At 40.9% G+C, this 25,462-nt stretch overlaps 2 protein-coding genes across 2 annotated transcripts; both read left to right on the forward strand.

Moving 5' to 3' along the window:
* The first annotated feature begins 1,918 nt into the window (after positions 1 to 1,918).
* Positions 1,919 to 13,530, forward strand: lgmn (legumain). Its single transcript, XM_012872256.3, has 14 exons — positions 1,919 to 2,027; positions 2,332 to 2,494; positions 2,761 to 2,858; positions 5,803 to 5,884; positions 5,978 to 6,060; positions 6,165 to 6,240; positions 7,315 to 7,377; positions 7,458 to 7,524; positions 8,972 to 9,090; positions 10,680 to 10,769; positions 10,905 to 11,114; positions 11,200 to 11,370; positions 12,688 to 12,755; positions 13,054 to 13,530. The coding sequence occupies exons 2-14, from the start codon at positions 2,354 to 2,356 to the stop codon at positions 13,094 to 13,096; spliced, it is 1,311 nt and encodes a 436-aa protein (XP_012727710.2). The 5' UTR covers positions 1,919 to 2,027; positions 2,332 to 2,353; the 3' UTR covers positions 13,097 to 13,530.
* A 3,956-nt stretch (positions 13,531 to 17,486) lies between these two features.
* On the forward strand, positions 17,487 to 24,731 carry chp1 (calcineurin-like EF-hand protein 1). The gene is made up of 7 exons (XM_036150751.1): positions 17,487 to 17,870; positions 18,054 to 18,126; positions 19,456 to 19,536; positions 20,489 to 20,616; positions 20,736 to 20,797; positions 21,456 to 21,578; positions 23,395 to 24,731. Exons 1-7 carry the CDS (start codon positions 17,804 to 17,806, stop codon positions 23,446 to 23,448), a joined length of 588 nt encoding a protein of 195 aa, XP_036006644.1. The 5' UTR covers positions 17,487 to 17,803; the 3' UTR covers positions 23,449 to 24,731.
* Positions 24,732 to 25,462: the final 731 nt, after the last annotated feature.

The raw sequence follows: 25,462 nt of genomic DNA on the forward strand, positions 1-25,462 counted from the left end.
ATATATATATATATATATATATATATATATATATATATATATATATATTATTATTTATTTATTTATTTATTTATTTTGTCACAAATGCAAACAAAAATTGTATTTTTTACTACGACCATCCCTAAGTTTCATATCTATGGCTGCTATATTGAAATTTGAGGTCAGATTTTAGTAAAAAAATAAAACAAATCTCTAATTCCTTGAAATCTCGTCATCATAGGACCTTGCTATAACTTTTTTCAACAAGAAACCTGGAAGTCTAAACATCCAAGAAAAAATTTATTGCATCATTAAATTGTGCATTCAAGATGGATAAGAACGTTTCTCCTTCTGTTTTAAAATGTCTGTGGGGATTGTGGTTCTTGGAACACATACTCAGGTCATATTTAATCTAAAACCTTTAAGGATCAATGGTCCCCATGGAATGACTTTCTTCAATAAAGAAAACATTTCAATTTGTACCTTTAGCACAAGCAAAGGTCATATTTTACACTATAAAGATTTGGTCATTAAGTCTACATAAGCAATACATAGTTAGTAAAGTTCATTGGAGTTCCCCTAGGATGCATACTGGGACCAGTTTAATTTTTTATTTGTAATTTTTATCTTTTGGAGACCTGCATACATGTTGCCCGGCAATTATACACCAGTGACACAATTGTCTGTATTATAGCAGAAAATCTTGAAGACGCGGCAAGAATTTGTTGGTCTTTCCTAACACACATAGAAACTTAGTCAGCAACTCTTTTAAAATGTAAAAAAAAAAAAAAGGCTGCATGTTTTTATTTTTGAAAATGTTCTAACATCAACCATATAGACTCTGATTTATGTCTGCATGATAAAGACCTAAAACTAGTTAAAAGAATTCAAATAACTTGGTGTCCAATCTGACTCCTCACTCTTCTTTAAGAGTCACATCAAGAACATATACAGAACGATACATAATAAAGATATGATTATTTTACTTTAAAGGAAATGTCTCTCAGCTTAGTTACTGCATAACTACCTATTTTCAGCGGCAAGTTCCACAAAGCTTAAATCTTTGGATTCCTAAAAAAAAAGTCATAAAAATACCAGACAGAAAACCACACACAGCACTGTAAACTGTAAAATGTTTAGGTTTTTGGTTTTGAAAACTTTCAAAACTTCATGTCTGCCTGTTTGGTATACAAACACTTCCAATAAAAAAAAATATTAAAACCTAGAAAAAAAAATAATAATATATAATAAAAAAATAAACCCTACAGAACAAGACTGGCAGCCAAGGGGGACTGTCCCCTTAGGAATGGGGAATTTGCTTCAAAATGTGTAACTAAGTATTTTCCATGAATTGTTTTATTAAGGAATGATCTACATCCATAGGATTCAAGTCTAAGCTCTTGTGCTTTTGTGGGACAGTTGAAGGTGAGGCTCACGAGTCACTGGTCTTGTGATCATGTTTAGCGCAGCAGGCAGGGAATAAAATCATTAATCTAGCTGACAGTGCAAAATGTTCTTGAACATAAGACTTCCAATGTAATCCTTTGGATGTGCTCTAGCTCTTTGGGCACACTGCCATCAGCCAAGTTTAATATGTGGGAAAGGTATAAACATAATATGTTTATAAATGCGGTCACTTTTACTGTTGTACTATGCTTCACCTATAATACTGTACGTGTCAGTTCTGTTTTCCTTGCGATCCAACGCTTTTACGACAGTGTCTCGTGTCTGCACCATTCTTGATATATGTCTAGATGCGTATGTATATACAGAATGTATACAGTAACGAAAAACAGTAATCTGGACTGTGAGAAGCAAACAAAACGACACTAATGTGATTATGTAGTCAAATATATTTTTTTTGTGCATGTGTTTGTGAATCACATGATCGTTTACAGTTACGGCCCGCCCACCGAGCGCTCTGATTGGCTAGTGTGGTTATGTTTTTCCCGAGGTCGCTGGTGATAAAGCTGCCTTTGCCAGAAGCTCGGGACGTCTGTGTGAGTTGATACGCTGCCTCCGGTGCCATCCGAACAAAGACCTTAAAGGTAACTAAATGTCTCCTTTTTCTTGTTGTAATGAAATTTCTAGGTTTGTGACATTGTGGCAGGGAGAGGAATGCATCATTATTCATTTTAGTTTAACATGTGGGTTATTGGCCCGTGACGCTTCCAAGGGGTTCCGCGAGCTTCCCAGAATGGACGCGTCACGTGACACCCGGACATCAGGTGGCTCGTTGTCACCTTAACCCTCCGCGGGAGCCACATCTGAGTCCAGTGGCGTTATTTATTTCACCGCGAGGGTAACGTTTCTACGAAGGAGCTTTTATTCGGTCTCTCTCTGTCCCACTAGGGCTCCTGAAATAGACGAAGCAATGCGTCGGTCCGTGCAGCTCGCCCTGCTCGGCCTTAGCCTCGCGCTGGTCGTCGGCTACCCCTCCCCGGATCAGGACTCTGGGAAACACTGGGTGGTGATCGTGGCCGGCTCCAATGGCTGGTACAACTACCGGCACCAGGTACGAGGTGAAGGGGGGTTATGGCAATGTATTATTATTATTATTATTATTATTATTATTATTATTATTATTATTATTATTATTATTATTATTATTATTATTATTATAGTGCTGCCGTGCGTGACTCGTGTTTTCCCTATAACCCGCACTCGGCCCAGATAGCGCACACATTGAACTTCAGATAGGACGAGCTTCCTTCTCTCCCTCTTCCCTCTGAGTTGTCCCAGCCTGCTGACCTGCGTGCACCTCTTGTGTTCCTCGCACAGGCCGACGCCTGCCATGCCTACCAGATCGTGCACAGGAACGGCATCCCGGATGAGCAGATCGTGGTCATGATGTACGATGACTTGGCGCAAAACCCGGAGTGAGTTTGCTCTTCTTGTTGCTTCTCTGTGCTCTTGTTTGTTGCAGACTTCTCCTTTCCCACAGAGTCGAGACACGTCGATCACTCGTTTGTTAATAAGGCATAACGTTATAAATGCATAATACAGCATGACGTTATAAATGCATAATACAGCATGACGTTATAAATGCATAGGTTCAGCAAGGTTATTAGCGATGTCGATGTTGTTAAGTGTTTACATGGTTCACAAGGCTGTGGTTCAGCTAAAAATGCTGGTTCAGTTCAGTTAAATTTTATTTACATAGCGCCAGTTCACCGCATATGTCATCTCGAGGCACTTTACAAAGTCAAATTCGATCAAATCATTAGGGATTGGTCTTGGGCTGGCTTAGTTGAACTATGAGTTTGAATTATCTACTATATAAATATTAAATTAAGCTGTGCTATAGTGGCAGAAAGTGATCCAGGAGCAAATGGCAGCAGCAATTGGCATGCCATGATGCAGTTAACTCTGAAGTTGCACACCCAGGTTACCCGTGTTCCAGCTGCATGTCTGAAAAGCAGTGAGATTTTGCTCTTTGACGTGCTCTGTTATCAGGTTAGCTGCTGTAAGCTGTATATGCTAATAATCACAATGCACTTTTCTGCATTTTGTGCTTTCAAACGCTGCAGGAACGTGCTCACCAACTGTGGAGCTATGTGGGAAGATTTTAAAGTAACACAAATACTCAGTAGTGCAAAGAAACAGTTTTTTTTTAATGCATGGCAAAACATGTTGGACTTTAAGAAACATGTTATCTTTCTCAGCCAGAGTTCCTGTTTCTTGGGCCCTTTGGCTTAATGTTTCTAACTAAACGTAGAGACCTTGGACTTCCGATTGAAAATGTGACGTGTAATTACGCCGGATCCATCCATTAATCATGCCGTGCAGTGGATGTTCTTTTTGCTTCTGCTGTTTTTGGGACATAAGACAAAAATGTGAAAAGGACTTCCCTGTTGTAAGACCATAAAAAAAAAAAATGTCAGTCATGATGGTGGCACTTGGAAAATCTTACTAAGGGCTTATTTGCTATAAAATGTGGTTAAAACTTTATTTTGTGATGCTTTATTACTGTGTATTTCACTCGAAAAGTCGTCATACGCATGTCGTGTTCAGTAGGTTGAAGTCAAATACTTCAGCAGAATATGCCTTCATTGTTGTGATTGTTTTGTCCAGTGACTTGCATGAAACCACAAGCTTTTGATCTGGGCCGTGATGAGTAGACCCGACGAAGTATTAGATCCCCGTGCTGTAATATTAACATTTGGTAGCAATCTCACATCGTCACCTCAATACCACAGAGAAATAAAACAAAAACGTATAAAATTATCAGTTCCTGTTTTATTTATATAGCGGCAAAAATAATAAAACGTATTCACCTCTACAATTTCTTATACAATAGATTTGATGTAAATGGATAAACACCCTGTGCATTTTGTAGCTGTTTTTTAAATAAATCTGCATATTGCACAGAATATGACATGCACGCTTTTATCTGGTTGGTTGATGGAGGTTTAGGCAGCTCCAAGTTGGCATGCTGCTAGAGATGTGCTAACTGGAGTCTTAAAACAGTGAAATTATTTTCAGTGAATGGATTTTGTTTGTCTTGCAAGCTCAATTACGTTGTAGGAGTCTTGAATATGCCAGCTAATGATGGTGGTGTGTGTGTGTGTGTGTGGGGGGGGGGGGTATGAAGAAATTTTGTCACACTGGTTCTTCCTCTTGCAGCTTATTGAAAATGCTTTAAATCGTTGAAGAGGTGTGAACGTTTTCAAATCGAAGCGAGACATCACCAACCTGGACAATATTCACGAAGACGGACGATAAAAAAATTGGCATTCATGGTGCAGGAGATGTAAATATTAGGGGCACAAAAACCTGGTGCAGAGTTAAGCGAAGGTGCTAAAAACAGTTGCCGGTAAATGCGGGATAATGGAGTCCTTTGAGTGCGTCTCAGTCAGACAGAAAGAGTTGTGGTTTTTTTTTACTGTAGTTTTGTCGGGGCGTGTTTGCCATACGTCTATAAACCACTTCTTCCCTGTCTGTGTGGCTTTGTGTCATCAATCAATGAAAGGGGCCCGTGTAAAGTCACGGGGAAACACTTATGGCGCTTCCTTGGAAATGGGTCTGGCCTGACGTCGGCGGTTAGCTTGAGCCGCAGCAGCCGGGAAACGAGCGTTCAACGCAGCAGCCGTTTAGGTTCAAGCGGGAGAAATCGTGAACAAAATGAAATGTTTCTAGCCTCGTTGTTGCTCAATCAGTTTTTCGGCCAATATTTACTCTTTTATTTTTCTGGCAATTAATCATTTTGAAGCTGGTTGTGTTGCAACCAAAGCTTCAAATGTTGTTTAGCTTAGGAAAAACAAAAACACTGTTTTTTTTTTGGTTATTGATAAAAAGCTCTTTGTTGAACAACAGGTTTATTCCAGCTGCACGATAAGTTAAACATAACAGCTTATGATTGACTTTGGAATGCGGGTTAAACAAGAGTCCTCCTTATCTATTTCTCCAGAAAGTGGGTGAAGTAATTGATGTTTTCTATCTGTGTTAGGTTCGAATATGGCTGACGTAATTATCAAGATCCACCAGGTTTCTGGTTTGTAGTTAATAAATAACAAGCTCAGCAAACAAGGACGTACTTAGGTCCTATGAGAGGGTACGTACAGAGCAGGCCGAGTTGTCTGGCTCCGTTTTATTCAAGTATCGGCATGATTTCTGGGATCTGAGTGGTGGTAGAACGATGATAACTGCTCAGTGTCATGTGATGTGGGTATATTAAAAAAGCACTGTACTGTTTTCACTTGCTCTGTCACCTGGTTAGTGAATCATTATCATTCCATTGTTTCCCTGTCAGTCCTTCAAAGCCCTTAGTCAGCCGTCTGCACTTCCCCTTTTTCTAAACACCAACCATCGTTTCCTTTCCAGAAACCCGACTCCCGGGGAATTGATCAACAAACCGAACGGCACAGACGTGTACAAGGGAGTGCCTAAAGACTACACCGGGGATGTGAGTCATTCCGGACAAGCGTTTTGGGGGGAAAAAATCTGCAAATCGCAATTATTCATTAAAAATAATTTCTGTGTTTAATATTTATGGCAGGCTGTGACGCCTCAAAACTTCTTGGCCGTTCTGAAGGGAGACGCTGCAAATGTCAAAGGCGGTTCAGGGAAGGTGTTGAAGAGGCGAGTACCTTTTGGAGAGGCGACACCACAGCAGCGACCGGTTTGTCTGGTTTATTGGATGTTTTTTTTTACTAACATTGTTTTCTCTCTTCCTTCTTCCGCAGTGGTCCCGACGATCATGTGTTTGTGTACTTCACTGACCACGGAGCGCCCGGAATTCTGGCTTTTCCCAATGATGATGTAAACATTTTTCTCGTTTTTTTTGCCTTTTGCTGCAAAACCAGAAAAAGTGCATAGGTAGAATAAAGTAGAAACAGGAACTATAACTTCTTTGTTCATTGAGATGCGCCAATAAGTGTTTTGGCAGATTTCCAATGAGCGTTAAACTGCAGAGGCCAGTTTTAGCCTAAGCCAGTTTACCTTCTCATAATATAAGATAAGATAAGATAGTCTTTATTGATCTCACATTGGAGAAATTCACTTATCACATCGGCTCAATAGTCAGTCAATAGTCAGGAGTAGGAAAGGGTGCGTCAATTATATATACAGTGTATCTTCCTATATACGGTGGATCAAAAAGAAAATGAGAAAAAAAAAAATACATAATAGATGTAGGAATAGCAGAAAGGCTTACGGAGCTGATGTTAAAAAGTTACATTTGTGTGTAGCTCGGTTAGCGTTAAAAGACACTGTCCTGGTGTGTGGGTTCTGGAGAATGTAGATCTATAACTGCGCTCTGAGATTTCCAAAATGCTGTCAGCATCTCTAACAGTGAAGGCTCAAGGGGACTAAAAGAAAACAAGTTACATTTGCCGTACTTTGCTCAGCCTTCCTGTGGTCTCCTGAAAGTTAGCGCTGTCGGGCAGTGACGGAAACACAAATGTGCCTCGACATGGGATAGAAAACTGTTTCTTTTTTTCGAAGCTCTTGTTACATCTCTGCTCTTTCTCTGACTTTATACTTCGTATCACATTTTTTTAGTCTTCCTCACTCAGTAACAGTTTGCACACCGAAGAGCGTTGTCGCCGTGACCAGGTAGTGCTCAGTAAGATGCATTCACTGATTGGAAAAAGATCTTATTTTCACCAGCCAGGGCCAGTCAGACTGCACTCAGGATCATTTCGGTCATGAACCATTTGCTTTGAGTCTCTGTATCGTTGGAGATAAATGGAAAATTCTCTGTGCAGATTTTCTGGTCGACACACACAGACTGTCTTGGTGATGTAATTTCTGACTAGATCAGGCACCACGTCTGTTCATCCCCGCGTGGCCTGATGGGAAACGGCTTCAGCGAAAAATGCTCTTGTCTTTCAGCTTCAAGTCGACGATCTCCAAGACACCATTCAGTACATGCATCAGAACAAGAAGTACAAAAAGGTGAGCAGGGAAACAAGCAGGTTGTCGCCACGCCGTGTACTCCTATGCAGATTCTAATCCTTTTGTCATGCCCTTCCCAGATGGTGTTCTATATTGAAGCATGTGAGTCCGGGTCCATGATGAAGCCCCTGCCTGCTGACATCGATGGTGAGCGCAGCTTTATGTCACTTCCCAGGGAAACCGTGATAATTGACAGACTGGGAGGAATCCCTTTGATCAAAGTCGCTGATGGCGTCGTGGTCATGTGCTTAGTTTCCTCATACTGTAACAATTCTCACATCCTCTGCCCGGTCTAGACTAGACCGTGATCAGCACCGTGGCACGTGAGCCTCCACTTTTAGCTTCATAATCCTTTTTTTAACGTCTTTCTAAACTGAGCGAAGTTATGGTTCGTGGTCATTTCTAAGCGTCGTCAGCATATCTAGTGTGTCTAACCTAAAGTGGTTAAGGCACGAGCGTCGAGTTTCAATGAGAAATCGACACATGCTCCTGTTTTAAGTCACAAACAGCATCAAATCCAGCTAGATTCACAATGCGAGTTGCTCGTTTTTATGAGCAGTTCAGCATTTTAACATCTTGAGGAAGAACGCTGCAGATCTGTCCAGTGGTTCTCCTGACCTGTTGGTGCTCTTAACCTGATAGCAGCAGCTTAAAAAATTAATGAAGAGGGTGTAAAAAGACTCTTTGGAAATGTTGAGAACAGTGCTCCTTCAGAGGTTTCTGAAACTAGACGGAGGATAGAGACCTGGTATGGGTATATCAAGAACCACGGACATTTTCCTCCTACTTTTTCCACAGTTTAAAGTCCAGCCACTTTCCCCACGTTGCTGCCCACTGCCTGTCAGCTGGCTAAAGGAATGTTATAAAGTTTCTCCTCATACTTACAGAAAAGTTTGATTTGACTGTTTGACAGCTAAAGGGGCGCCCGCCATTAATGTTTTACAGAGACACTGATTTTATAGTCAGCAATCTTCAAGCTGGCTGGGAAGTTGTCTGAAATAAAAAACGACTCAGATCATGTCACACAGTTTTAGTTTATCAGGGCGTCTGAAAAGTCTTGAAATCATGAAAAGCCTTAAATTAAGTCATTTAAGTTTCAGGACTTAAGATTTCTTCAAATGCACCCGATTTTCCTATACCAAACTTTATGTGCGTTTAGTTATGTGTTTATATTCATACCTTTATCTTTTATTATTTCAACCGCAGTTTTTGAGAAATATGAACATTGATTTTTTTTTTATTAATTAGTAGCCCTGTTGTAGGAATTTGGCTGAGAAAACTGTAAACCTGATGGCTCAGAGAAGCACCGTCCAAAGGAATTTCTCTTCAGGCTTTAGCTGAGAAACTGACTGAGAATTAGACTGAGTTGCTGTTTGTAAAATAATGTAGTTTTAACAAGAATTGTTTCCTGTTATGATGCTTAACGTCGGGTGACCTGGGTGTAAATAGACTCTAGTCACGTGAAGGAGGAAAAGAAACTGCAATTTAAGTTGACATGTTTTTTTTTTAAGCTTACGGGTTATATACAAGTTATTAATGTAAGCATTTTATTAAGTTATGTTTTGTTATTCATACCCGCCTCTGTGTCTTTCAGTGTATGCCACCACCGCCGCCAACTCGCACGAGTCCTCCTACGCCTGCTACTATGACGAGGCCAGGGACACCTACCTGGGCGACTGGTACAGCGTTAACTGGATGGAGGACTCCGATGCGGTGCGTAAAGACGCTGCCGAGCTTTAAGGACTTGATTATCAGTTATTTATATTGAAAAAGAGGTATTTAAACTCATTTAACCTGATTAACATTTTAGGAAGTGGGGAAGCTGGTGGAACGTAATTTCTGTTGCCAGCTCGATTGTCTGTGACATTAAGGGGACTTCTTCAAATAAACCGTTGAAAACTACCTTTTTAAATAACCGTATAAAAGAAACACAGACATTGTTTCCATCAAGCCACTTTGTAGCATTTTGCGGCATGCTTGAGAGTTGCTTCCTCTAATTTTTCCTCTCGATGTCGTCTATTCTGGGACGTGGCTGCAACACACCCACACATCATGATGCTGCCTCCACTGTGCTTCACAGTCAGCTCGTTGTTCTCAGGGTTGCAGGCTTTCCCCTTCTTCCTCTAAGCGTAACAATGGTTATTCTGGCCAGTCACTTCCATTTTAGTTTCATTACACCACAGGACGTGTCACCAGAAATGAAAGTATTTGTCTCTGGGGGAAATTGCAGAATGTAATCTGGATTTTTATGCCGCTTTCGAATTAATGGCTTCTTCCTCTCTGAGTGGCCTTCCAGTCCATGTCAGTGCAGGACTAAAGAATCTCCTCTCAGCTTCCCAAGGTCTTTTGATTTGTTCTGGACAACAGGCAACCAATCTGTTTGTGCTGTTGTCCTGAAGTACATCCTCACGTGTGTTTCTGTGGAACTTCTCACATAAAGCCATAAAATCATCACCTGGGCCTTTTTGCTCATTTTTTTTACTGGTAAACTATTCTAAATGTATGTAAACTTGTGAGAGCAATATTGTACATTTCTCTTTCCATATTTTGGCTTTTAGCAAACAGAAATAACTGTTAATAATTCTAACTGCCCTGAAACAGGAAGTGTTTGGTCTCTCATACAGTGAGAATTAAAAGGTTATGTCCTTTTTTGATAACAGGGTGTTCGGTAAACTAGTTTCAACTGTATGGGAAACCAACAAAAATAAGAAATTCTGCTCCAGACACCTGTTATCAGATGAGCAGGAAAAGGAAGTGGTGTTTTTTTTTTGTTTTTTTTTTGTAATAGCAGGTGCAGCAGGTTGTTTTTGAAAAAGACAAAACAAAGAAAATAGAACGAGATCTGACATGAAGGAGACCTGCTGCCGTCAAGAAACACCCACCCAAAACCGAAACCTCGTCAACAACACGTACTGTAGAGCAGAAAGGATTCAAGCTCGGCTGCATTTTCATCCGTCCTTAGTCTATACCCGCTCATACGCAGGAGGGGGAATACAGGATCGAAAAATATATGCACACACGCTCACACAAGGGTGATTTGGAGAGACCATTTAACCAAACAGTCATGTTTCTGAACTGTGGGAGGCAGCCGGAGGAGCCGCACATGCACAGGGAGAACATGGAAACCCCATGCCAAGATACTGATCCAGGGTCCGACACGGTACCGCCCTACAGCCCCACCGCTGGGGTCGGCTGTGTGGAATTCTGGGAGAAAACAAAAGTGTTTATTTTTACGCTGTGGGTTCATTTAAGGAAACGTTTTGTTCCTCATGCTATTCTCCTCTCTTCCGTTGGCCTTCCAGGAGGACCTGGCGAAGGAAACGTTACTAAAGCAGTTCAAGATCGTGAAGAGCGAAACCAACACCAGCCACGTCCAGCAGTTCGGCAACAAGGTGAGCGACGGGAAAGCAGAGTCCGCCGTGGCGGAGCGTCTCGTGTTTAGACGTCAGCCGCACTGGCCGCCATGACGCTGCAGAAACGGCTTCGTTTCCTTCTCTTACGCTGCTTCTTCCGTTCTCTGTCTGCAGACGTTGGCCCACATGAAGGTCATACAGTTCCAGGGTAACCCAAAAACGTACAGGCCGCCGGCTCCCCGGATGTCCACCCCGTCAATCACAAACAGGGATCTGACCCCGAGCCCCGACGTTCCTCTGGCCATCCTGAAGAGGAAGCTCATGGCCTCCAATGATATCAGAGCGGCGAGGAGGCTGCTGGCAGAGATAAGCGCCCACCTCAAGGTAGAGAATAAAGACCGCCGGTACACATCTGGGCCAGTACCATCCCACACTGGGTATTGACGGCGTGCTGTTTGTGTGAGTTCAGGTCAGGGAGACTTTGGCTGAAACCATGCGTCACATAGTGGAGAAGGTGACCGGCAGCACGATCAAGACCGAGGAGGTTCTGAACGAACGGGCCGAACTCCTCCAGTACCGGTGCTACAAGGCCGCGGTCAATCACTACAAACACAGCTGCTTCAACTGGCACAAGCCTGAGGTAAGGCCGCCCAGCAGCGACCCTGCATCGTTCTACCCGGGTCAGAGAGCGGCCCGATCCGGGTCAAATTGTGCCAGAGTCAGGCTTTGGCGGCTTCATCTGAAAATAGCGACTGAAAGTCTTTTGCATGCCGTGAGTTTGGTTCTGCTTCCTCAGGGGAAACGCATCTGTGTGACGTGTTGCTCGTTCGCAAGAACCGGCCTCACATTGTACGTCAGGCCGGTACTAAACCAGAACTGGGCTTCAGTCTGATGGGAGGATAGAAGGATGTTTTTCTTTTTTAGAGATCTTGGAATAAAAGTGGATAGAAATGTTTCATTTTTAAAATATTGCAGATTTATTCGCCCACAATACTTTTCAGACAGTACCGTCGGTGACGTTTAGCAGGTGTGCAGCGCGCTTCTTTTTTCCACCTCGGTTGGCGAACGCAAGAAACATGCAACTCTGAAGAACGTTAGGAATGTGAACAATGTGAGAGAAACTCCACCATCATCTCCAGCTGCTGTGCCAAACAGAGAGTTAAAGGGGATTAGAGACGGATCCAGGCTGTCAGGAAGTCTAGAACAAAGTGGCTGGAAAATTAATATGAGCAATGCCTCGCAAAAGTATCCACACCCCTTTGATGTTTTCCACATTTTGCCTCGTTACAACCGCGTTTTACAGGATTTTTACGTAATAAACTAACACAACGTAGCCAAAGACTGTTGATGTGGAAGGAAATTTATAGTCTTCTAAATTTCTTACAAAACAATAAATAAATCAGAGATTAAAACAGGATAAATTCAAAGCCAGGGATAAATTGTTTTCTAACGTAAACCCTGATTTGTGAAGGCAGTTGATTGAACTGGCTCTCATTAAGCCATTTTCAAGTAAGTGGGCTGAATACAAACGTAGTAAAACATTCAGTTATAAAATACAATTATACACCAGTTTGTGTTCAACTATCATATCAAATCCCGGTAACTTTTGTTGAGGTTTGCGGTTGCAAAGTGACAAAGCTTGAAAAGATCGAAGGCATGATCACTATGTGCAAAAAGGAGCTTGGAAGAAATAAGATGCATGAGGATATGTTTTATATCTACATTTACAGGTTGTTACCCTAGCTAAGAAAACAACTGCACATCACATGTACATGTCAGCTCAGTCATTTCCCCTGGTTACATCTTTCAGCTGTAAGGCCTGAACCAGGAAACGTTCTTGTTGTCCTGGAACTTTTTGACCTTTCAGCTTCCAGCTGTAAATCAGACTCTGGCTGATCATTTACGTGTTGAGACCACAGGAACATTTCTGACATGTGATGTTCTGCTGCCTTTTTAGTTTGAATATGCCCTGAGGCATCTGTACGCTCTGGTGAACCTGTGCGAGAGGGGATACCCTGCAGAGAGGTAAGGCCTACTTCCCTGTTATCAAACCATCTTTTCTTTTGTCTTCCTACTCTCATAACTGTGAAGTGGGAAGCTGTACTTTTAATGTGAAATCCAGCCCTTAACCACTCAGCTCTTTCACACTTTCTTATTCATGTTAAAAGTTTGTGTGCGTGTGGTTAATCTGGAGAGAGAAATACTTCTTGATTCATTGTCATTGTTTCTAAATGATTCAACATTAGTGAAATGAACTGGAATCCCCTAGCAGTGGTACAGTTGTGTCTTCTGTCAGTAATTTGGGGCTTTTCTTGTTTTCCAGCATCCTCATGGCCATGGACTCGGTGTGTCCCTTCAGCAAGTAAAAACACCCGAGCTGCTTCTCCCACACCGGAGGAGCTGAGGAACCAAGCTTCGTTTTGCACTGCGGAGGATTTAATCTGATGTGGAGTTGACGTTATCGTTTCCACGAACACACTATCCCACGTTTTTACCATGTTTGATCTTACTGAGATTTTTTTATGCTCTGTGATGAGTTGCACTATGTGGAGCGTTTCCTGATGATGTTTTACTGCTTCTGGCTGTTGTTGTTTTTTTGTTTTCTTGAGTATAGAACAATTGAATATAATTGAATTATAACCCAGAATTACTCTGAGCTCTGACTGTCCAATTGAGTGCCTGCCATAAGTGTTTGATTGAAATGTAAAGGATGTACTCTACAAAAAAAATGAATGTGTGTTGAAGCTCAAGACATCTTGTCCTACTTCAGAAATCTTTGAATAAAATGTGACAAACATAACTGGTGTGTTTTCTATTTTTATCCAGTGAAAGGTATGTGTGTTTCAAAGCAGTTTGAATGTTTCTGTCCAATCAACAGTATGCCTTTTAGGTCAACTCAAACACATATGAAGGCTCAATGAGGCTCATCATTAATGAGGCATTTCAGCACCATCTGATTGTGTTGGAAATATTTGCTGATTGTGCTGGAAATATTTTTACTGGACTGTTTGTACTGAAGTGGAAAGAAAAGTTTCATTAATTATTGTATCTTAAATCTATCACCTTCTTGTTAGATAATCTAAATGAAAAGTAAAATAATTAAAGAAATATGTCATGAAAGTATATGGTACACATTTCCTTCTCAGAATCACAATATTACCACTTCAATGTTGAATTCAATAATTGTATCCCACAAAGTTGCTAAAAAAATCAAACAGTAAACTATTAGTGACCTTATCCAAGGTAAACTCATATTTCATGATAACCCCCACCCGCCCACGCACACACAAATTATCGTACTTTAGTTTATTCTTAAATACCTATCCTATCGGGGAGTCTGGAGACGACTTCAAAGGAAACCGTTTGAGGGGCCGCCTGGTGCCAGTAATTAGCCTCATGGTATGAAAGGACCAGGTGTACCTCCATTTTGGGTCAAACACTTTACTTTCTCATGACAAGCTTGGGCCTCTTGCTCCAACTCCAGGTTTTCCCGGGAAAAATATCCCACTGGTGCTGTGTGAGGTTTAGTCTGAGGCTAGAAGGCTGTTGGATGCTTTGGCTGTCCGTCTACTGGAACTGACAATTGTAATCCATCTGAAAAACTGTGTTCCTAAAAGATTAAATGATTTTCCTGTGAAGAAGAACAAAGCGGCTGAGTTTTAACCAAGTGGATCAAACTGGTGTGTAGACTTGATTGGACCTCTCTGGCTCTGTCGTGTTGCGCCACCCTCTTCCTCACGCCGTTAACTCTCTCCGTTCTTTCCCAGGTCTACCTCAGATTGTCAGGGTTTTCAAAACCAGTTGTGGACTTTTTCACAGAGCGCGTTCCAAAATAAAGGAACATGAAATGTTTCGGGTTGGAAGGAGATATAAAGAACTCCGAGTGGACTGGAAGAATCTGGCAAGAGAGCAAAAGGTCAATGTTGCATTCAGATGAGCGTTTTAATCGTGGTAGAAGGAAGAATGTTACCTGAAGAGACTTACTTTTCACACGTGTTCACGTACACTTAAAGTTTCACTGAATGTTTTATTCATTTGATCTTAGGTCTTTCAGTTCTGACAATCTTAAGAGCAGTCTGTGGAATTAAAATTAGGTTTAATTCAGTCTAATATCGCCCGAAGACTTTTCCATCAGTCTTGGTCTTAATATGGAGCTGTAAGTATAACGTATTATGTTCAAGCTTGCATTTCTTTACGCTCTGTTTCAATTTCAAAGATCAGAGATGAAAGCATAGATTAGAATAGTAAAACAGGAGAAGAAAAATTAAGTGACAATGTCCTTAGGTTTGCATTGAAAATGTGTCCACGGTAACCTAAAAAGATAAAGAGTAAAAAAAAAAAGGCTGAAAGTATTTGAGGACTTTTCAGAGTTTTCGGTGAAACTCAACGATTTTGAAAAGGTGGTAAACATGTTTATGTCTACTACATTTCTGTTTGTAGATCAGCTTTGTGCTGTCGTCTCTGGTAAATATGTTAAAAAATTAGTTATTAAACAATAGTGTTATATTACATTGAACATATTACATTGAACATTTTATAAAAATAGATTTTCTTTGAAAGCCTTTTTTTAAGCATTTATGTTTGGGGACTAAGATGGCCACTGAGCAAGATTGATATTTATGTCTGGGAAACCCTTTCTCTGATGATTTGGCCATATCTTTGGACCATTATCCTGTTCAAAAACCCAGCAGCGACGCATTTTCCTGATATTCCATAGACGTGAACTCTAACGAGGTTTCCAAAGTCTTTGGAAGAAAATCAGGCCCACAGCATCACACCCCCTCCTCCGTACTTTACAGAGGGCATGAGGTTCTTTTCAACATATTTGTCATTCATCTTTTCATTTCTGTTTTTTGTTTCATTGTTATTTATTTGCTAAAACAAATAATATAAATTAACTTATCTTTAAGATCAATCTCTGCGATACATTTAATACATGAATGTCGTCACGCACGCGTCTGGAAACGAGCAACATAAACCATAGACATCATATCCAAAAACAATGAAAGTGCGACATCTTGTGGCGAGAGATTTTATTGCATACTCAAAAATCTATTTTGAAAGGGACCTAACGTTTGTAAAACAGGCTGACATAGCTGTTCAGACATTTCACTGTGGCAATTTTTTCTAATAAAAAAAACAGCCAAGTATACAGGCAAGTAGGTTTTTCCAGTAAGTTATGAGTTTTATTGTTGAATACTGAATGAAAAAAAAAAAAGATTACAATAGTTTCTCCCCCTCCCCCCTTCACTGTCTTTTAACTGCAAACCATGCATTGGATTTTTCAAGTGGGCAATCTTAAAGTCAATTCCCTTCAGCTTATTTGCATAGCTCTGACTAACTACAAATGTGATCTCAGGGCACTTTACTGAACTAACAGATACAATTTATCTGTATAAACATATAGCATTTCAATCGGATCATACAGGAAGATTTATATTCAGTCACGTCCATCTAAAATCAATTCCAGTAATGAATTCAGTGAAGTTCAGTTTTGTTTTTTTTTAATTCTGGTTGGTGTAGTTTTTACTTTTTGAGTTTTTCCTATTGGTACAACAAAAAAGCTGCTGATATCTTTAAATATCATTAAATCACATGTCTCTTCCTAAATGTTTTCTCAAAACTATTAGCCTCAGCTCCAATACTTTTTTTTTCTTTTTTTCTCTGTCTGAGCTAAATGAAGGAGAGATGGGCTCATTGATTGATTGTATACCAGTACCTTAACTTTCCTTCTGTCTACCACATGTGTAACATTAGTTAATCATGCAAAGTGATGTTTTAGGGTCAAACAACATGCTGTGGATAAAGTAACTGTAGAAGTAACTTTGTGTAGCTTAGCAGGCGGTGTCTTAGTAGTGTTGTAACATCTTTGCTATGTAGTTTTTGTCACAGGAGGTCATTTCCCAATAGACTTACACACAATGTGTTTTTAAGGTTTATTAGGTCATCAAGATGCCGCTTTCACGCACATTTTATCCTGCCCCATCCTAACTGGAGGAATAATCATATACATTTTTGAGAATTTTTGGATGGATGTTCTGTTACACACTGATGCCCCAATTTGGTATTTTAAATTTTACATTATTATTATTGAGCTATTACTATTTGCCTGTCTGCTGCCTGTCTGCTGCACTGACCTGTGCCAATGTTGTTCTCTTTTTTTAAGTTTTCTGACATAGTTGAATGGATATAACTGTCATGACACTTTAGCCAGAAGCTTGTTACTAAAAAGAAAAAGTGGTTACTGTAGCCTGTTATGAAATAACAGGCTACAGTATTATACAACTGGGGTCAGCTTTTGAAAGTTGACAAAAGCAGAAAGTAGATGCAACACTGGTATCACTTTTCACCCTGTGAACTTTATGTGCTCATACAAGGACAAAAGTTCAGCGATACTAGTGGGCAACGGGCTTAATTAATTATACGCAAATCCTACTCTTTTTCTTATTTTTATTTCATTTTTAAATAATAATAATAATTATTATTATTAGTAGTAGTAGTAGTAGTGTTATAATAATAATAAATTTACTACTACTACTACTACTACTACTACTACTACTACTACTACTACTACTAATAATAATAATAATAATAATAATAATAATAATAATAATAATAATAATAATAATTATTATTATTATTATTATTATTATTATTATTATTATTATTATTATTATTATTATTATTATTATTATTATATGTAGGCAAAATGCTAAGCTACCTAAACCTGATGATACTCCTGTCAGGGCGGCGCCCTGATTGGTCCCGCCCACATCGTTAGACAGGAAGCTAACCGGACCGAAACTCGTCTCGAGAACATGAAATCAGGACAGACAGGAACATTTGTTTAACAGAGCGCGAGCCACTGGTTGGGTCGTATCACCGGGGAGACCGTAAACGGCGGCCTGGGGGAGATTTCCACCTTCAACGTCTGCTTGAACGCCGTGTTATATCTTCAAAGTTTAGCTTGAAGGGTTAGCTTGCTTGCTAACTTGCAACCTCGACGTACCCCTCTCAGCTGGTTTTGTTGTGCAAGACTGAAAAGCCTTTCTAGTCGCAGTTAGGAGGTCACCATGGGGTCCAGGGCGTCCACGTTACTCAGAGAAGAAGAGATCGAAGAAATCAAGAAGGAAACGGGCTGTAAGTTTATCTCGAACTGAAGAAAAACAGACGAATCTTGACCAGTCTGCCTTGTTTATCGGACTGTTTTCCAGATTATCTGAGAGCTGTCAGCGTACTATAACTGGATCCAGCATGTATTTAGGTGATATGTTGGCGTTACGTTCTGGTGTCACCTCTTTGAAGTAGTTTGCTTTCCTCCAGTCTCCCACAGCCAGATCACCCGTCTGTACAGCCGGTTCACCAGCCTGGATAAAGGGGAGAACGGCACCCTCAGGTAAAACATGTGGGGGTTTAAATGGTCACATACTAAGTTACAACATTATGTCAGAGATACCAGCTTGGTGAATTTGTATCGTGTCGGAAAATCATAAATTAAAGTCGATTTCCTCCAGCGTTTTTGTTTTTTATTTTGGGCTGAGATCCCTTTGTTTTTCCTGGACGAGACAGATTTCTGCTTTTATTTGAGACCCGATCTGACGATTTTCTCTCTGACCTCTGATACTCAGAAGAGAATAAAATGTGTTGCAGGTTCTTAGCAGTTAAAGTTTAGGATTAAGTTTTTAAAAAGTCAAGGAATTACAATTTACTTCACAAATTCCCAATATATCTAGCTTAAAAGGGTGCATGGAGGTACATTGGTGTGTTTATAGAATGGAGAATGTGGGAGTTCCTTGTTTGCAGGCATTCAATGAATAGGAAATATAAATAAATAACATTTTGAAGTATTTGATTCTTACACTCATGGAAAAATCGTCAGATTCCAATCTCTTGCCTTTTGATCTCTTGTTTGTTTATATATATATATATATATATATATATATATATATATATATATATATATATATATATATATATATATATATATATATAGTATTCATTCTAGCGATCCCTGTGCTGCGGATAAATTAAATGTACCCAGAATTATTCATCTGTTTGGGAAATAAACGAGCCTGGAGTCAGAGGTTTAGCAGCTTAACACATTTTGCCGGGGATTTTCCACCAAAGTCTGCCCTGAACACTTATCCGAGCGCTTTGAGAACTCAGTTAGGACCTCCGGGAGGCGTCTGCGTGTTTAACCAGACTCTAGTTTAGGTGATGGGTGATGGAATGCAAGGTAATTATTGAGCAAGAAAGGCTTTCCTGTGAACCTTGGGTTTCGTATTGGCTCTTTTGGTTTGGTAAGACGGTCATTTGCAGGACAGGTCCTCAAGGGCGTTAAAATGTGTTTGCAAATTCATGGAAGGAAGTCTCCTGAAAGACTTTCTGTTTACAGTAAACGGCTTTTAGGTGCTGCTTGTCCTTAGCGTGTCCTAGTTATTGTCATTTTGCTTATCGTCCGTTCGTTGCCATAACATTTACCCCTAGAGCCTTACTTCCAGCCCGTCTGGCTCTGTCACTGATTGACAGACGTGGTGATTTTACTTTTGAAAGCCTACGCTTTCTTTTAAAAAGCCTGGTTAGAGAATATTTATGTCGTGTCCCTGGGTTCGTCGTGAGGTTGTTTTTGTGCTGCTGAACCTTTTCAGATTTTTAGTTTGCAGTTGATGGTTATGGATTTGTTTTAGAAGAAAGTAATTGTGTTGATATTTTCCGGCATCAACAGTCGAGAAGATTTCCAGAGGATCCCCGAGTTGGCCATCAATCCTCTTGGAGACAGAATCATCAACGCCTTTTTCCCTGAAGGGTGAGTTTCTCTAACCTTTTGCTTCTCGCTGCCTTTACACCTTTTTTTTTTTTTTTTTTTATCAAGAAGGCTTCTTGCGCTGTTTGGAAGAATCTGTTGTCTGAGTTAAACATTTTCCACTTTTGGAAGAAGGGGGGGAGGGAGCATAGAAAATATTTTACCAGTACGTTTCCGGCATTTATCTAAACGCTGAATCCGCCCATCTGTTTATCCGTCCTCTTCTCTCATCGTCCATGTGGCCGCCCATTTATCCGTCCACCCATTCATTCATTTGATACTCCATTTATCCATCCAACCATTTATTGGATTGTCCCTCTTTATACGTCCATCCGTTCAACCATCAGTTTATCTGTTCATCTATCCATTTTTTTTAGCTTTCATCCACTTGTCCGTTAATCTTAAATCCATACACCCATCCGTTTGCCCATGTACCCTTCTGTCCCTCCATTTGTTGTTTGTTCGTCCCTTTTCCTCATAGTTTATGGGTTTTTTCAGTCCTCCACATCTAAAGCCTGACCACAGTAGAAATAGCTCCTATAAAAAGGTACTGAGAAGTTTTTTTTAAGCCTTTTTACTTTAGAAGCTGGATATAAAAGAACAATTAACTTTGGTATGGGACTTTGACTTAAAAAAATGTGTATGCCCCACTCATATATATCAGGGTGGAAAGTCTGTAAGCCGGAGGTTTCCTGGGCCGTATCATTAAAATCCCTAAAAGTCCAATGTGTAGGCGTTTGGATTGGAGACGTGGCTTTTAATGGTTTCATTTCCTCTGGGGTTTGGCATGTCGGCCGTCGTTTAAGCGGGAGTACAGCAACATCGCTCAGGACTATGCGGTCGTGTTTAATTCCCAGTAACTTTGAGAGTTTCTTATTTCCAGTAGAAGTGTAATGGAAGCCAGGACGGATGTCTTTTTGTGGCCACTATTCACAGGTGTCGTTGTGTCTTTCAGAGAGGATCAGGTCAACTTTAAGGGCTTCATGCGCACCTTGGCTCACTTCAGACCCATTGAGGACAACGAGAAGAACAAGAACCCCCCCACCTCTGAGCCGCTCAACAGCAGGACTAACAAGCTGCTCTGTGAGTGTACCGCTCGGTCAGCCAGGCCCGTCAGGCCCACCGTCAGGGTGAATACTCTGTGGTTCTCTGATGCGGATTTGGTCAGCGCGTCATGACTTGCGTAACTCTTCATTTTCCAGTTGCTTTCCGCCTGTATGACCTGGACAGAGATGACAAGATCTCCCGTGATGAGCTGCTGCAGGTCAGTGTGTTGGGTTTGGTCTCACTCCTGTTTTTGTTTTACATTAGGCAAATCAGTCAGATGTGATCAGTGTGTTTTCTTAGTTGCTGTGTGGCACATAAACCAGTTTTAAACTACAGGTCAGAGGACTAAATGCAGTTGTGCAATATCGGTTCTGAGGTGCTGAATAGACCTTGATTTCCAAGTCGATGAGAAGACTTTGGCCCGGTGCTGATAATGAGGTGATATCTCACCTTAACTACTGGCAGGTCTTTCCCAGGCACTTTATTATCTTGTCTTTGGCCTTCCTCTGTGTTATTTGGTGTCTCTCTGCGAAGCCACTCTGCTTTGGGTGACATTGTGCGACCTGTAATTGGTGTAAGCTGCTGGTTAAGTGACTCAGACACGTGCCTTGTTTTGCGTAAAACAGTTCTGTCACCCGGCATGTCTGATTCAGACTAAATGTGCGACTTCAAGTACAGTTTGTGTCCTTTTCCACAGAAAAAAAAAAACCCTGACTGTAATTCCTACAATCACTGGCCAAAGAGCTAAAATAGCTACAAATGATCACGTGTTTCTGCATAAAGCTTGTTTTGACCACATTTCACCATGTCGTCATCATCAGCAGTATTTTTTTTTTTGTAACACTGATATTCAGTAAGTGTAATGATTGTTTCAGGTCCTTCGGATGATGGTCGGCGTAAACATTTCGGATGACCAGCTTGGCAGCATCGCTGACAGGACCATCCAGGAGGCCGACACCAATGGCGATAACTGTATTTCCTTTCAAGAATTTATTAAGGCAAGTTTTCTTTGTGGGCGCCCATGCTGTCTGTGTAGTTAGCGGTTTCCACAGACTTATTCTTTTCTTTCTTTTTCTCTCTGTTCTGTTTGATGACTCAAATTCACCTCAGATTTAACTCTAGAAAACATTTGAGTTAAGATGGCCTCATTTTCAACTTTCAATTTCGACCGTAAGCTGCTCTGGCCCCATTTCTGCTAAACGGGCCCAAATCATCACCCTGCCTCCACCGTTCTTTGTAGTTGGTATAATATGAATGTGGCTGTAGGTACACAGGCACATGTTGGATTTATAACGCACAGAGTGAAAGATTTTCAGCCTTTATTTCTCCCAATTGTGATTATCACGGTTTATAGATAATGAAAACTCAAAATGGAGGGTTTTAGAAAATTATAATATTGTAAAAAGTTTAAATGGTGGAAACTCATGGCATCACACCCTAATCAGCTAGTTAAAGCCAAAACACTTCCTGAGCCTCTAAACCAGTGGTGTCAAACTCCAGTCCTGGAGCGCAGGTGTTACGTTCACATTGCAGGTCTTGATGCTCAGTTCAGATTTTTTTGCTGAAATCAGATTTTTTTTTTTTAAGTGGCCGTTCATATTACCGTTAAACGCGGCCATCATCAGACTTCTGTCTGAACAGTTTAATACCGCAAAGCGACCCGCATGCGCAGATTACAGAAGGAGACGTCACAGAGCAGTGCACTGTTTGCGGAAATTGATGGCGAATTTAATTGTTTCTAAAAGTATCCAATAAAGTTTTGTTAAAAAAAAAAACTGAAAAGGGAAAAAAAAAAACACGAATACCGGCCGCCATCTCTCCTTGTTATTAGAAAACTGTTGTGTAATGAGACCTGACAATATTAAGACCACATCATAGCAAGACGAAATAAGGTAAGATGAAAGCAGCACGCCTATTAACAACGGTCCTTTATGGAGCGCTAACTGCTACTGCTGTGTGTGGATGTGTAGTGAGAGACAAGAGAGTGACGTGAAAGATGGATAAGATGCGACATGACCGTTCAGACTGCGGACGCTTTGGAAAATATCCCATAAGTATCTGAATTAGAACCACATGTGGAAGTGGCACAGATCAGATTTTCTTGGGGGGCGAAAAGATCAGAATTGGGCCGTTCACACTGCTGTGAAAAAGAGAGATATGGGTCACATATAGACAAAAAGATCAGATTTGGGTCACAATTACCCTGCAGTGTAAATGTAGCTTTGTCTCATTAGCAGAGTCTAACTGGGTGCTAATGAGGCAGGTTTTCCGTTCAATTCAACACATCTAAAACTTGCAAAGCTTTGGCCCGACGCCATCACAAGAAAGACTGGACACAGGTCCAGAAGACAGCCATCGATCCCTTCCCCAAGGAGCGGTACGCCAGTGAAGGCCATTGCTAAAGAAGCCGGTTCCTTTGATGTTGTATTCAAACATACTGACAGAAAGTTGAGTGGAAGGAAAACGTGTGGCAGGAAACGGTGCACCAGCAACAAGGATTCTATTCAAAAACACTTTCTCAATCCCAAAGGGAAATGAAATGCTGGTGTAACTCGTGTTACACGGGTCTCTTCAACGAGTTGTTGTAGATGATCAGCATCTGGAGACAGGTTTTCGAAACCGGTCCTGTGCAGGGCTTTAACTTTAGGTTTTGGACAAGGTTACACGTTTGTCTGCTTAAGTAGCATGAACTTAAGTTTGAAATGTAATACTTGCGGCCTGACCTCTAACATGCACACAATTACACCCTGCAACTACGAGAGCCTTAAATATAGCTTCCCGTGTATAAACCTGTTCCTTTGTCTGTTTTCCCAGGTCTTGGAAAAGGTGGACGTGGAACAGAAAATGAGCATCCGGTTCCTGCACTAAGCTTCTTTTTTTTTTTTTTCCTCCTTGCTCCACACAACACGAGTAGAGCTCGGACTAGTCTGTTGGTATCAGATCACAACTTCATCCAGCTTTTCAGCGGCCCACCCGGGGCCCCATTCAACGTACACAACAACCGTTAGATGTCTGTGGTCCTGAGTGTCTGCCTTTGCACTGCTCTGTAAACAAAAGGGAAAAAAAAAAAAAGTTGTGTGCCTTGGGTTGTTTCATGCAACGTCACCATGTATACATTCCTAGTAATAAAGCGTTATTTATTAGAGACGTTTTTAGAGGCTCACAGTGAGTAACACTGCGGTACTACAAAGCTTTTTTTGTTGTTGTTGTTGTTCTGCTATGAGTAAGTCGAATCATAGTTTACTCATACTAATCCAATGATATTTAATCCATGCATCTTTAGAGAAATAATACGCTCAAGTTCAAAGTGTTCGAAGTGTTAAATGTCTGGTTCCACTCGGTGTTTTTTTTCATGCCGACAGGATTAAATGACTCCTTCGCTCGGCCCGGGGCAGAGCAAGTCAGAGCTGCCTGCTGTAGTTTAACATTCACTGACGCAAAAGCAAGACCAGCTCCGCGGATTGTTGACTTATTCACTGAAGTGCCATGACTAAACAGTAATCAGGATTCTGTAGCCTCGAGAGTGTGTGTTGCATCCACATGGATTAAACTAGTATGTGTTAATCAACACTACAGTCTAATATTAAAATATCGTATTTATGTACCGTTCAGCATGTGGATCTTCGCAGGCGTCTCTGCTGACAGATACTGAAGTCTGTCTGTAGGACATTGCAGGCACTCCGCTCTGCTTTCTCAAAGCTTTTCCTCTCCACTAGGACCTGATTTAACGCCCGGCAATGAATGTTGGGATCTACGGCGGAGCGGATCACCTAGTTTTGTACATTCTGATGACCTACAGACGGCACGCCATCCGTCTGTTTCATTGTGGCTAAGAGAAAAGCAAATGCATATTTTTGTCTTCTAAGTTATTAGCGTCAGCTCCAGATGCCAAAGGAGAATCCGCTGCTTCGAGAACAAATGATCCGCGCAGGCTGCCGTACATGAACCAGAGTTTAGGCATCTGGGATATTTTTAGCTTTAGTGTGACTTCATTAAATCTTTCTTCAGTAACAGAGCAGGACGAAGAGCTCAGCTATTTAACCAATCGCTATGGGTTCATCGGTTAAAGACGAGTCACGTGTTTTGTAATGTGTTTCCGTAGGCATGTAAGTGATTCTGAAATTGAATTTGAATAAAAGGTCGTGCCATGCTTTCTGTGTGTTACTGCGTGGGGAAGTTTGCTGAGGTCTTCCAAGTCGCTGCATCCACTTTAAGCTGCTCCACTCTGCTGCGGAGGGACGTGATCGCTACTTTATTTGCTGCTATTATTACTGTACGTTGGATTTTTGGAACCAATATATAGTCAGATTATTGATGCTTATAGTGTGACTGAAAGTTGTTGTTTTTTTAACTCCTAGCCAGACTTCTCCGTAAAACCAGTCCAAATGACTTTTTAACTTCTAGAGCAACACGTCGTGATTCGATTTTCTGTTATTTTCCTGTAAATCCTTTCATCAAAATAAAATCTATATTACCCAAAACAAGTTTCCCCTCACATAAGCCTCTATTGACATCACATGAGGAATTAGGTTCAGCTTCATTGGCCGGCTTTCTGCACACAAAGGAATTAGACTTTGGTTCCACTTGGCTTTTAATGTACATACATTTTAAATATAAATGTATAAAATTTGTTGGGGACTATGTTTTTTGTTTTAAATGTATCCAACCTATCTAGAGTATACTTTCAAGTTAGGTTGGCTCGAATTTTCAAATGGTGCTCTGTAGAGCCGACCTGAAGGTAACACGTTTGTGTCCAGGATGTGTGGGATCCGCAGAGACGTTAGCTGCCCGTCTCCTGACCCCAGATCCTGCGTGTTTGAATCACATTCCATCACTGGAATGGGTTGACTCGTACTCTGGACACCTGCAGCAGAACCTTCAG

Source organism: Fundulus heteroclitus, chromosome 19 (genome assembly GCF_011125445.2).
Source record: "Fundulus heteroclitus isolate FHET01 chromosome 19, MU-UCD_Fhet_4.1, whole genome shotgun sequence".
Classification (NCBI taxonomy): Eukaryota; Metazoa; Chordata; class Actinopteri; order Cyprinodontiformes; family Fundulidae; genus Fundulus; species Fundulus heteroclitus.

Bases quoted from the DNA above. Each gene is read 5' to 3' on its own strand.
- chp1 (XM_036150751.1), top strand. From the start codon at position 17,804: ATGGGGTCCAGGGCGTCCACGTTACTCAGAGAAGAAGAGATCGAAGAA. The intron at 17,871-18,053 runs GTAAGTTTATCT...GCTTTCCTCCAG, and splicing joins AATCAAGAAGGAAACGGGCT to TCTCCCACAGCCAGATCACC. The intron at 19,537-20,488 runs GTGAGTTTCTCT...TGTGTCTTTCAG, and splicing joins AACGCCTTTTTCCCTGAAGG to AGAGGATCAGGTCAACTTTA.
- lgmn (XM_012872256.3), top strand. From the start codon at position 2,354: ATGCGTCGGTCCGTGCAGCTCGCCCTGCTCGGCCTTAGCCTCGCGCTG. The intron at 2,495-2,760 runs GTACGAGGTGAA...TTCCTCGCACAG, and splicing joins GGTACAACTACCGGCACCAG to GCCGACGCCTGCCATGCCTA. The intron at 9,091-10,679 runs GTGCGTAAAGAC...TTGGCCTTCCAG, and splicing joins GGATGGAGGACTCCGATGCG to GAGGACCTGGCGAAGGAAAC.